The sequence below is a fragment of the Colobus angolensis genome, unplaced genomic scaffold, assembly GCF_000951035.1.
Source record: "Colobus angolensis palliatus isolate OR3802 unplaced genomic scaffold, Cang.pa_1.0 Scaffold1, whole genome shotgun sequence".
NCBI classification, from domain to species: Eukaryota; Metazoa; Chordata; class Mammalia; order Primates; family Cercopithecidae; genus Colobus; species Colobus angolensis.
The window spans coordinates 10114475-10125492 of NW_012110918.1; the positions used below are offsets into that span (position 1 = coordinate 10114475).

Sequence of the window (11018 nt, forward strand, 5' to 3'; positions counted from 1 at the left end):
GCTCACCACTACGCCCAGCTAATTTTTTGTATTCTTTAGTAGAGACGGGATTTCACTGTGTTAGCCAGGATGGTCTCGATCTCCTGATCTCGTAATCCGCGCACCTCAGCCTCCTAAAGTGCTGGGATTGCAGGCGTGAGCCACCGTGCCCGGCCGCTACGACGTCTTAAAGTCTTCTATTAAAGATTAATTCCTTTGGGTTTTGCATTGCCCTTGCCTTGTTCTTGCTTTTAAAATGTTAATGCTCCGAAGGAAAATTTTGGCATTAAGTCATTAACTCCTTAGCTGGGGAGTTTGTTTATTTTATCCTTGACTTCCGCTTCTGAGCTAGGCAAAACATGTAGGATTCTGAAGTGGAGACTTGGCACTAAAAGTGGGAAAATGACTGTCTCTTCATTTTTCCTGGCTGTCGGCTATGCGTGATGCAGGTGCTTGTTAAGTCCTTATTGAATGAATGAATGAATGAATGAATGAATGAATGAATGAATGAATGAATGAGTGAATGAATGCATGCATAGCTGACTGGCTATGGATTTAGGCCTTACAGGAATGGAGTTTAGGGACATAGCAGCTGACCTCCTGAAGCCTGGAAGTCCCAGGGCAGAGAGGAAGTGCTGGGTGGGTGGTATGCTTAGTCTTGACTTGTTCACAAAGCCCCTTCATCTTCCACCCTAGCCGCCAGAGCTCAGGGAATATCTGAACCCAGGTTATGGTTGGTGGAAGGGAGGGCACTGAAAATTCAATGACAGGTTTTTCCTTTGCCATGGCTAGGAATAGGGCTGACAAATGGGCTTCGTCTCATTTGCCTCTCTGGCCAGTTGAAATGCCTCTCAGGAGTTCTGTGTTAAGAAGGATTCTGAGGTCCAGAGAGCCTCATGGTCAGCTGGCACTGTCTGCCTGGGTTTGGGGTGGGGAAAGCAGCACCATGTATATTGGAGTCTGACCTTGGAGGACTAATTTTGTCCCTTTTCCTTCTGTCTCTAGGGACCCAACCAGAGCCTGGCCTGGGAGCCAGGATGGCCATCCACAAAGCCTTGGTGATGTGCCTGGGACTGCCTCTCTTCCTGTTCCCAGGGGCCCAGGCCCAGAGCCATGTCCCACCCGGCTGCAGCCAAGGCCTCAACCCCCTCTACTACAATCTGTGTGACCGCTCTGGGGCGTGGGGCATCGTCCTGGAGGCCGTGGCTGGGGCGGGCGTTGTCACCACGTTTGTGCTCACCATCATCCTGGTGGCCAGCCTCCCCTTTGTGCAGGACACCAAGAAACGCAGCCTGCTGGGGACCCAGGTGTTCTTCCTTCTGGGGACCCTGGGCCTCTTCTGCCTCGTGTTTGCCTGCGTGGTGAAGCCCGACTTCTCCACCTGTGCCTCTCGGCGCTTCCTCTTTGGGGTTCTGTTCGCCATCTGCTTCTCCTGTCTGGCGGCCCACGTCTTTGCCCTCAACTTCCTGGCCCGGAAGAATCATGGGCCCCGGGGCTGGGTGATCTTCACTGTGGCTCTGCTGCTGACCCTGGTGGAGGTCATCATCAATACGGAGTGGCTGATAATCACACTGGTTCGGGGCAGTGGCGAGGGCGGCCCTCAGGGCAACAGCAGTGCCCGCTGGGCCGTGGCCTCCCCGTGCGCCATTGCCAACATGGACTTTGTCATGGCGCTCATCTACGTTATGTTGCTGCTGCTGGGTGCCTTCCTGGGGGCCTGGCCTGCCCTGTGTGGCCGCTTCAAGCGCTGGCGTAAGCACGGGGTCTTCGTGCTGCTCACCACAGCCACCTCCATTGCCATATGGGTGGTGTGGATCGTCATGTATACCTACGGCAACGAGCAGCGCAACAGCCCCACCTGGGATGACCCCACGCTGGCCATCGCCCTTGCCGCCAATGCCTGGGCCTTTGTCCTCTTCTACGTCATCCCCGAGGTCTCTCAGGTGACCAAGGCCAGCCCAGAGCAAAGCTACCAGGGGGACGTGTACCCCACCCGGGGCGTGGGCTATGAAACCATCCTGAAAGAGCAGAAGGGTCAGAGCATGTTCGTGGAGAACAAGGCCTTTTCCATGGATGAGCCGGCTGCAGGTGGGTCTCTGTGGATGCCCCGGTGGCCCCTTTCTCCACCCCATGTCTTTTACCGCAGGACAGGGATCCAGTCTCTTGAGCAAAATGGAAAGTTTCTGAGGTTTTCTGTAGTTTTCTGCCTATGTGTCTCTAAATTCCATTTAATTTAAAGATTTTTTTTTTCAGCTGGGCGTGGCAGTTGATGCCTGTAATCCTAGCACTTTGGGAAGCCAAGGCAGGTGGCTCACTTGAGGTCAGGAGTTCGAGACCAGCCTGACCCATATGGTGAAATCCCATCTCTACTAAAAATCCAAAAAAATGAGCTGGGTGTGCTGGTGCATGCCTGTAATCTCAGCTACTCGGGAGGCTGAGGCAGGAGTATCACTTGAACCCAGGAGGTGGAGGTTGCAGTGAGCCAAAATCAAGCCACTACACTCCAGCCTGGGTGACAGAGTGAGACTCCATCTCAAAAAAAAAAAAAAAAAAAGATTTTTTTTCCATATTCATATAATTCATGCATATATTCTTACCTTAAAATTTCAAACATTACAGATAAAATGAGAATTTCCCCAGCTGCCTCCCCAGTCCTACCCCTCCCATCCTGTTCCATGCCCCAAAGTGAGCGCTATTGACTGATACAATATGTATGTGCCTCCGTTTCTCCATTTGAAAAATGGGGATAATGACAGTATCTATTTCACAGGGTTCTTGTGAAGATTAAATTCATTAGTGCCAGCTGGGCACTGTGGCTCATGCCTGTAATCCCAGCACTTTGGGAGGCTGAGGTGAGTGGAGCTTGAGCCCGGGAGTTTGAGACCAGCCTGGACATAGTGAGACCCCATCTTTACAGATAATTTTAAAAATTAGCCAGGTGTGGTGGTGCACTCCTGTCGTCCCAGCTCCTCGGGGGGCTGAGGCAGGAGGATTGCCTGAGCCCAGGAGGTTGAGCCTTCAGTGAGCCATGATTGCACCACCACATTCCAGCCTGGATGATCTCAAAAAAAAAAAAAAAATACTTAGTGCCCGGCCCATGAAAAGCGCTCTTGAAGAATTAGCTATTTGCTGTGTGTGCGTGACTATTATTTTACATATTTTACTAATACTGTCTTTCCAGAACTTGTTTTTCTATTATGTGTGTATCCATAATCACCTTAATTTTCTTTAAAAGGAAGTATTTTTCAGGAAATTTTTTTTCTCTTTTCATTTTTATTTTTATTTTTTCAGACGGAGTCTTGCTCTGTCACCCAGGCTGGAGTGCGGTGGCGCGATCTTGGCTCACTGCAACCTCCGCCTCCCAGGCTCAAGAGATTCTCCTGCCTCAGCCTCCCAAGTAGCTGGGATTACAGGCGTGTACCACCACACCCAGCTAATTTTTGCATTTTTAGTAGAGACGGGGTTTCACTATGTTAGCCAGGCTGGTCTCGAACTCCTAACCTCAAGTGATCCGTCTGCCTCGGCCTCCCAAAGTGCTGGGATTACAGGTTGAGCCACTGGACCTGGCCTTTTACTCTTTTTAATAAAAGTACTTGGGGTGCCGCGTAGTGGTCTCAGCAGCGCCCTTGTTAGCTGTGCAGCCCACTAGCATTTCATCAGCACCTGCTCTGTGCCAGCCCCTGTGCTAATCCCCTTACCTATGTGGCCCGTTGCGCGCTTCCCACCTGCTCTTCCTCAGCCTGCTGGCTGCAGCCCCTCAGCTGACATGACCTGGAAATCTGGGGGTACCATCTCAAAGGCCTGACCCTGTCCCCAGACTGTACTGATCTGGAGGCCTGGGGGCTTCAGACTTTCTTAACTGCCCGGTTAACAAGCACTGGCTCTGGGGTCTCTGCCGGGAGGTCAGAGTCAGGCAGTGGAAGTTCCAGAATTAGAGACATTCCTTTCTCTTCTACAAACTCTGAAATCCTCATAATCCCTGCTTTGGGGAAAGAAATGACCGTTGTCCTGCCGGGCACTTGATCTTTGATCTGCCCACCAGGGCTGAGGTGCTGGCCGCAGCCCTGGGTGGCCCCTGCCACACGCACAGTGTGCATGGGGGTTCGGAATCGGCAAAACCCACCGGAGAGGCGGGGCTTATGGACAAGTGCTGGGAGGAGCCTCAGGCCCCGCCCCCCACACCGAATGCCTGTCAGGGCCAAATGGTTCTCAACCTTCGGGCTGAGTTTTTATTTCCTTTTTTTTTTTCTTTTTCTAAATGGCAAAATCAATAGAGTGAGCCCAGCCTCAGCACTTAGGAAACCCTATATAGGTTGCGGTCCCTCAGAGCTGCGGGACCGTCAGCCTTGCTGGAGCCAGACATCTGCTGTGCAGTCCTCACAGCAGGGCCTGCTCCGAGGCCCCGGGGTGGGTCAGCAGCCCTCCTCAAACACCCTGAGAGTGCCCAGCAGGGCGGAACACATCGGGAAACCAACACCCCAAAGGCACAGGGAAGTATCCCTGGAGCTAAAAATAGTTCTGGAAATGTGCCAGGGAGCTATAGGATGGGATGTGCGTTAAGGCTCCCTGGCCAGGCTCCGGGTTGGTGTAGTGGGGAAGGAGTGCCCAGGTCGGCCCTGGGAGGACATGAAGAGGTTTAGGCCGTGGGGTCTCAGATGTATTTACCCCTGCGCCTGGCAGCTGGCCCGTGGTGACAGGCAGAGCTGGAGGCTGGCCATCTTGGAAGGTGGCCGAAGGTCCATGTGTCCTCTTGGCCCCTGGCCCTGGAGGGCGGATGGGGATGTGGAGGTTGCTGACAGAGCATTTTCTGAGGTGTTGGGTCAGGGGCTGGGGGTTCTACAGTGCAGGGAAGCCCAGCAGTGTTGTTCACTCCCATGCATCTGTACAAAGGGGTGCTAGGTTTGGGAGGGGGCCCCCGTGTTCACAACCTCATCCCCAACTTGGCCACTCCTGGATTAGAGACTATGCCAGGGTTGGCCCGCCCCCTGTACCTCTTCCCTGCCCCCAGAGAGCCTTGCTTGGCTTGTGGGAGGTGGGGAAGGGAGCTTAGAGCCCTGGGATCTTCAAACTGTTCCTGCTTTTCCTTGCAGCTAAGAGGCCAGTGTCACCATACAGCGGGTACAACGGGCAGCTGCTGACCAGTGTGTACCAGCCCACCGAGATGGCCCTGATGCACAAAGTCCCAGTAAGTGGGTTCCCCAGGTCCCCATGACGCAGCTGGACTACAGAAACCAGTCTCAGCAGGCCAGCGGGAGAGGGCCATGTGGCCAGAGCTGGGTTGGGTGGAGATGGTAGGGGGAAGGCAAGCTTCTCCATCTGGTGCTTCTACCTGGGGAATCCAGAGCCCCAGTTCTTAACTTCCTTGTCCTGGAGTCAGCGTACCCACCACCTCCAGCTGCACTGCAGTGGGACCTGCCCTGTGTCACTGGGGCATTGCACACAGGCTCTGTCGGGATGCTGTAGGGAATGCTGGGTGAGCTCTCCCTGGTGGGAGCTGCCAGCTTTACCCTGGAGAGCTTGTGGAGGGACAAAGGAGGGTCTCAGCCAGGTGTTTCCAAAATGGACCAGGGTCCAAATGTTGCAGGTCTGGATAGGTGTTTACTTCTCAACCACAGCTGTGCCAAGGGGGCCCATGACTCCCCTCCCGCTCCGGCAGGCAGCAAATCTCAACCTTACCCCCTGGGGTCTGGAAACTAGATGCTCCATTAGCCAGGGGAGGGGATGGGAGCAGGAAGACAGTGGGTTGGATTCTACTCACTCCTGTATGTGTTCCTCCTCCCGGCTGGCAGAGGCTGTGGGGAGAGGTCAGTGACCCGTCTTGGCAGGACACTGGGAACAGGAAGCAAGGAGGTCAGCCGGGTGGCGTTCTCATCCCCCTCCCCGCCCTCACTGTGAGAGCCGCAGGGCAGGGGGAGGCGAGTGTGGCTGAAGCTTCCAATCCCAGCGCCTCCCCTCTCCCTGAGCCTGAAACTGAGCCTGGGCAGAGGAGAGTTGCCGGAGGACCAGGAGTGGAGGCTGCGGGCCGCCAGCTCTGGTGGGGAGTAGGCAGCCACAGAAGCTTTTCCTGAGTAGCTTCCCTCACTGTTGTTGTGCCTCACTCCCCAGCACCTTTGGAGTCTGCTTCCTGGGGGATGATCTGGATTAACAGGGATATTTTATCTGACCAGTTCTCAAAACATGGTACCCGGACCACCAGCATTAGCCTCACCTGGGAGCCTGCTAAAAGTGCAAAGGGGGCCAGGTGCAGTGGTTCACATCTGTAATCCCAGCACTTTGGGAGGCTCAGCAGGTGGATCACCTGAGGTCAGGAGTTTGAGACCAGGCTGGTCAACATGCCGAAACCTCATTTCTACTAAAAACACAAAAATTAGCCAGGCATAGTGGCACATGCCTGTGGTCCTAGCTACTGGGGAAGCTGAGGCCAGAGGATCCCTTGAACCCGGGAGGCGGAGGTTGCTGTGAGCCGAGATTGTACCACTGCACTCCAGCCTGGACAACACAGTGAGACTCTGTCTCAAAAAAATAAATAAATAAGAAATAAAAAAATAAAAGTGCAGATGGGACGGGGCCAGAGCTGGGATGGAGCTGACTGTTAGCATCCCTTCAGGGCATCGGCACCATGGGGGTACTACTCAGCGCAGATCTGCAAGCCCTGCTTTCAGCACTCCCTTCCCCAGCCCCAGTTGTTGCCAGCTGCGTGGGGCCCACTGTGTAGGGTCTGGCTGTGAGTCGGTGAGGCTTATCAAGCAGTGCAGGTGATTCTAGTGCATACTCATCCGTGGATTGGGACCACGGATGTAGATGTTCCAGGGGCCACGTGGACAGGGGCCACTGCAGACAGGGCTGAGGACCTCCTGGGCCTGATTGACTTGAAGGCTGGTTTGGGGCCTGGGAGCTACAGAGATTTGGTGGCAGCTCTTTCCCATAGGGCTAAGACAGATGGGGCCAGGACTTCACCTTCCCTCCAGCAGGGGAGCCAGAACAGGTACCTCAGGACCCTCTTCACCCCACAGCTGGTGTCTCTCACCCACATGGGAGCAAGACCCAGTGCCAGGCAGAGGATTCAGGTTTCAAGACTCCAAATCAGGGCTGGATGCAGTAGCTTATGCCTGTAATCCCAATGCTTTGGGAGAGTGACATGGGAGAATTGCTTGAGGCAAGGGGTTTGAGAGCAGCCCTGGCAACGTAGTGAGACCCCCTCAGTCTTTACAAAAAAAAAAAAAGACTAAATCAGACCGGCCAGCCTAGATGCCCAGAGGGATGTGTGGGCACACCCAGAGCCATGTCCTCGGCCAGGGAAGCCAGCAGCTGTGATGCTGGCGGTATGGTAGTGACAGGCGGTAGACTCGGGGTAAGATTCTTGGAGGAAGGGGGCCTGGGAGCTATACCAGACAGGTAATAGCAGCTCTATGTGGCTGACCCTCCACTGGCCCTAGCATTTCCCTAAACAATTAGAAGCGGGAGGGGGCTTGAGAAGAGGACCCCCCTCTGTGAAGCCCCAGCACCATCCAAGGTCACCAGGGGCCTTGTTCCCATGCCCAGAGGCAGGGCAAGATAAGGGGCTCAGGTCTGGCTGTCCCAGGCCGCCCCTGGGGCCCAGCCAGAGGGGGCAGAGGAGCCGAGGGGGGAGTCAGGGGGGGATCTGGCAGGCCCAGCCCTGCAGGAAGTGAGTGTTTGTGCATCCGCCCCGGCGGAACCTGGCTCCCGATCCCCGACTGTGAGACCGCCTGTTCTTCCTTCCAGTCCGAAGGAGCTTACGACGTCATCCTCCCACGGGCCACCGCCAACAGCCAGGTGATGGGCAGTGCCAACTCGACCCTGCGGGCTGAAGACATGTACTCGGCCCAGAGCCACCAGGCGGCCACACCGCTGAAAGACGGCAAGAACTCTCAGGTCTTTAGAAACCCCTATGTGTGGGACTGAGTCGGCCGTGGCCAGGAGAGGCGGGCGGATCTGGGGAGGGCCCTGAGGACCTGGCCCCAGGCAAGGGACTCTCCAGGCTCCTCCTCCCACTGGCAGGCTCAGCAACATGTGCCCCAGAGCTAGAAGGGCCTCCCTCTCTGCCAGTGTTTTGGTGGGTGTCCTGGGTGTCCTCACCCACTCCTCAGTGTTTGTGGAGTCGAGGAGCCAACCCCGGCCTCCTGCCAGGGTCACCTCCGCGGTCACACTCCAGCCAAATAGTGTTCTCGGGGTGGTGGCCGGGCAGCGCCTATGTTTCTCTGGAGATTCCTGCAACCTCAAGAGACTTCTCAGGCGCTCAGGCCTGGATCTTGCTCCTCTGTGAGGAACAAGGGTGCCTAATAAATTACATTTCTGCTTTATTAACTCTCGCTTTGGGATTGTGGTTTCTGAGCTGGGCTCCTGGTTTCTGATGAACCTCTCCTCCTCCATGGCCTGTGGGTGACTTCTCTTTCTTCCCTCCAAATCCAGCTCATATTTAAAGCTGCTGCAGATTTTTCCTGTGCAATTAAGTAGCTGATGCCTCTCCCCAGTGAGGGGTTCTTTAGCAGGTCCTCTGTCTGTATTGTGTGCAATCAGAAGGAACACCCAGGCTCAGTGCGTGCCTAGGATGCAGTCCTACACCTGGGCTTGTCCGAGGTCAGGCAGCTTTCCTCTGGGAACCCCCCTTCAGTGGCTGCAGGGACAGGACTGGGAAGGTGAGCCTTGAGCAGGTGGCTGTGTGTATAAGGGAAGATGAACTAATTTCAGCTTTTCCTGGGATGAGTAACAGTGAAGATCCCATAGCGGACAAAGTGGAGACTCATTCTGCTCCATGCTTTGAGATCACACCATGTGATACGTGCAAAGGAATGGCCTAGAGAGGGTCAGGAATCGTTTACAAATGGGTTGACAAAAGTGCAAAGGGTTGGGCCAGGTCCCGGTTGGGGTCGTTCCTGAGCGGTCATTAAAATGTCCATTTGTGCAGGGCATGATGGCTCAAGCCTGTAATTCCAGCACTTTGGGAGGCCAAGGTGGGAGGATCGCTTGAGCCCGGGAGTTCCAGACTAGCCTGGGTAACATAGTGAGACCCTGTTTCTACCAAAAAAAAAAAAAAAAGTGTTTTAATTAGCCAGGCATTAGTCCCAGCTACTCATGGGGCTGAGGTGGGAGGATCTCCTAAGCCCAGGAGGTCGAGGTTGTAATGAGCTGGGATTGCACCATTGCACTCCTGCCTGGGCAACAGAGCGAGACTCTGTCTCAAAAAAAGAAAGTCAGTTTGCTCAGTACTTCATACTAAGCAAAAGCCTTTCCTCAGCAGCTCATTTTTTTTAATTTAATTTAATTTTTTTTTTTTTTTTTTTTTTGAGACAGAGTCTTGGTCTGTTGCCCAGGCTGGAGTGCAGTGGCGCAATCTCGGGTCACTGCAACCTCCGCCTCCCAGGTTCAAGTGATTCTCCTGCCTCAGCCTCTTGAGTAGTTGGGATTACAGACGTGTGCCACCACACCTGGCGAACTTTTTGTATTTTTAGTAGAGACGGGGTTTCACCATGTTGCCCAGGCTGGTCTTGAATTCCTGGCCTCAAGTGACCTGCCCACCTCAGCCTTCCGAAGTGCTAGGGTTACAGGCATGAGCCACCTCACCCGGCCCATCAGGTCATTTTAATCCCCAAGGCTGCCCTGGAAGGTTGGCAGGACTAGTATGCTCTCCCTTTTCCCGACTCAAAATCCCAGAACTGTACCATTTTGGGGTGAGACAGGGCCTCAGAGTGGTTACACCGCCCCCTTTTACAGGTAAGCGAACTGACCCAGAGAGGTCAGGCCAACCCCAACCAGGTTTTCCTAAGACTCTGACGTCCAGCAGCCTTTCTCCGTGGCCCACCCTGGGTAAGCCAGTCCAGTGGGTGGCACTTCCAGCCGTGTGGATGAGACAGCAGGGTCCTGACCTTTGGACGCTGCTCAAGGCTTTGCTGGGGGCTGCCAGGCCTGGCCCGGGGAGCCTGCTCCTCCCAGGCTTGGGAATGTTTCTCCCCAACTAGTCAGAAGCTATTTTCTGATACCGGTTGTAGGGGAAAAAATGTTTTTGTTGAAAGGGAGAGAAAAGTTGCTGGGGGGGGAAAAAAAACAACTTGAAAGGGAGAGAAAGGTTGCTGGAAAAAAAAATAAACTTCTCCCAAACTTCTCCTTCTGTGCTCAGATTGCATCAGCCTCCTGGGGACTGAAACACTATTTTTAAGTAAAAACTAGTGCTTGGGCCCTGCGCGGTAGAGTCGCCTTTGACTCTTGTTCTTTCTGGTCACTTTAGGCTCAGTCCCCGCAAAGTAAAACGAGATGGTAGAAGCCCTCTTCCCGGCACCGCACGGCATGCTGATCCTCATTCCTCTGTACCCAGGCTGGGCTGGGCCCAGCACCTTTCCTGTCCTTGTCATTGGAGCTGGGAGGGGCCAGAGGCCACCGACCTGAAGCAGTGGACCGAGTGGGCCCCCGTGAAGCCCTGAGTGTGTGACTGGAGCGCCTAGGGCCACCTCCCTTTCCTGCCCAGCCCATCTTCCTGGTTCCCAGGTGGCTGCAGCTGCAAGGAGCTGTCTGCAGGCCCCCAGGCTGCCTCCAACTCCCCTCTTGACACCCCCTGCCCCTCACCAAATCATAGCCCCTATGTCCCCAGGCTGTGGTTCTTCAGATTGTCATCCTCCCCTCTGTGAACAACAGGCCTCAGTGCACCGTCTTGACTCTGGACCTTCCTGGCCCTGCCATCTTGGTGTCTGGCACTGGCTTGTCCCGCCCTCTGCCTAGATGGATCTCCTCCATGAGTCTTGGAGGCCAAGCCAGGGCAGCAGTTGGCCCTTACCCTTCTCACCAGGGCCTCCTGCCACCACCTGGACTGTGGAAGGTCACTGAGATGGGGGCAGAGCTCAGCCCGAGGCTTGGGCACACTGCTTCTCTCCACGGCCTATGGGTCCCGGATCTGAACCCCTGGGGTGTTTCACTTGAGAGCCCCTGAGCCGTCCCCATCTTCCACGAAGCGGGTCCCACCAGCAAGCCAGGGCCAGCCCTGCCTGAGCTCTGCCCCCAGTGTCCCTCACCGTCTGGGACGAGGATGA

General features: G+C 55.0%; 1 protein-coding gene across 2 annotated transcripts in view; it reads left to right on the plus strand.

Moving 5' to 3' along the window:
• GPRC5C (G protein-coupled receptor, class C, group 5, member C) overlaps positions 1 to 8304 on the plus strand; it is a 16771-nt gene extending 8467 nt beyond the window's left edge. For both annotated transcript variants that reach the window (XM_011937501.1, XM_011937555.1), the window contains exons 2-4: positions 985 to 2067; positions 5070 to 5164; positions 7723 to 8304. In XM_011937501.1, the coding sequence (XP_011792891.1) occupies positions 985 to 2067; positions 5070 to 5164; positions 7723 to 7902 (1358 nt within the window). In that variant the 3' untranslated portion in view covers positions 7903 to 8304. The remainder of the gene's footprint in view (positions 1 to 984; positions 2068 to 5069; positions 5165 to 7722) is intronic.
• The last annotated feature ends 2714 nt before the right edge of the window (positions 8305 to 11018 follow it).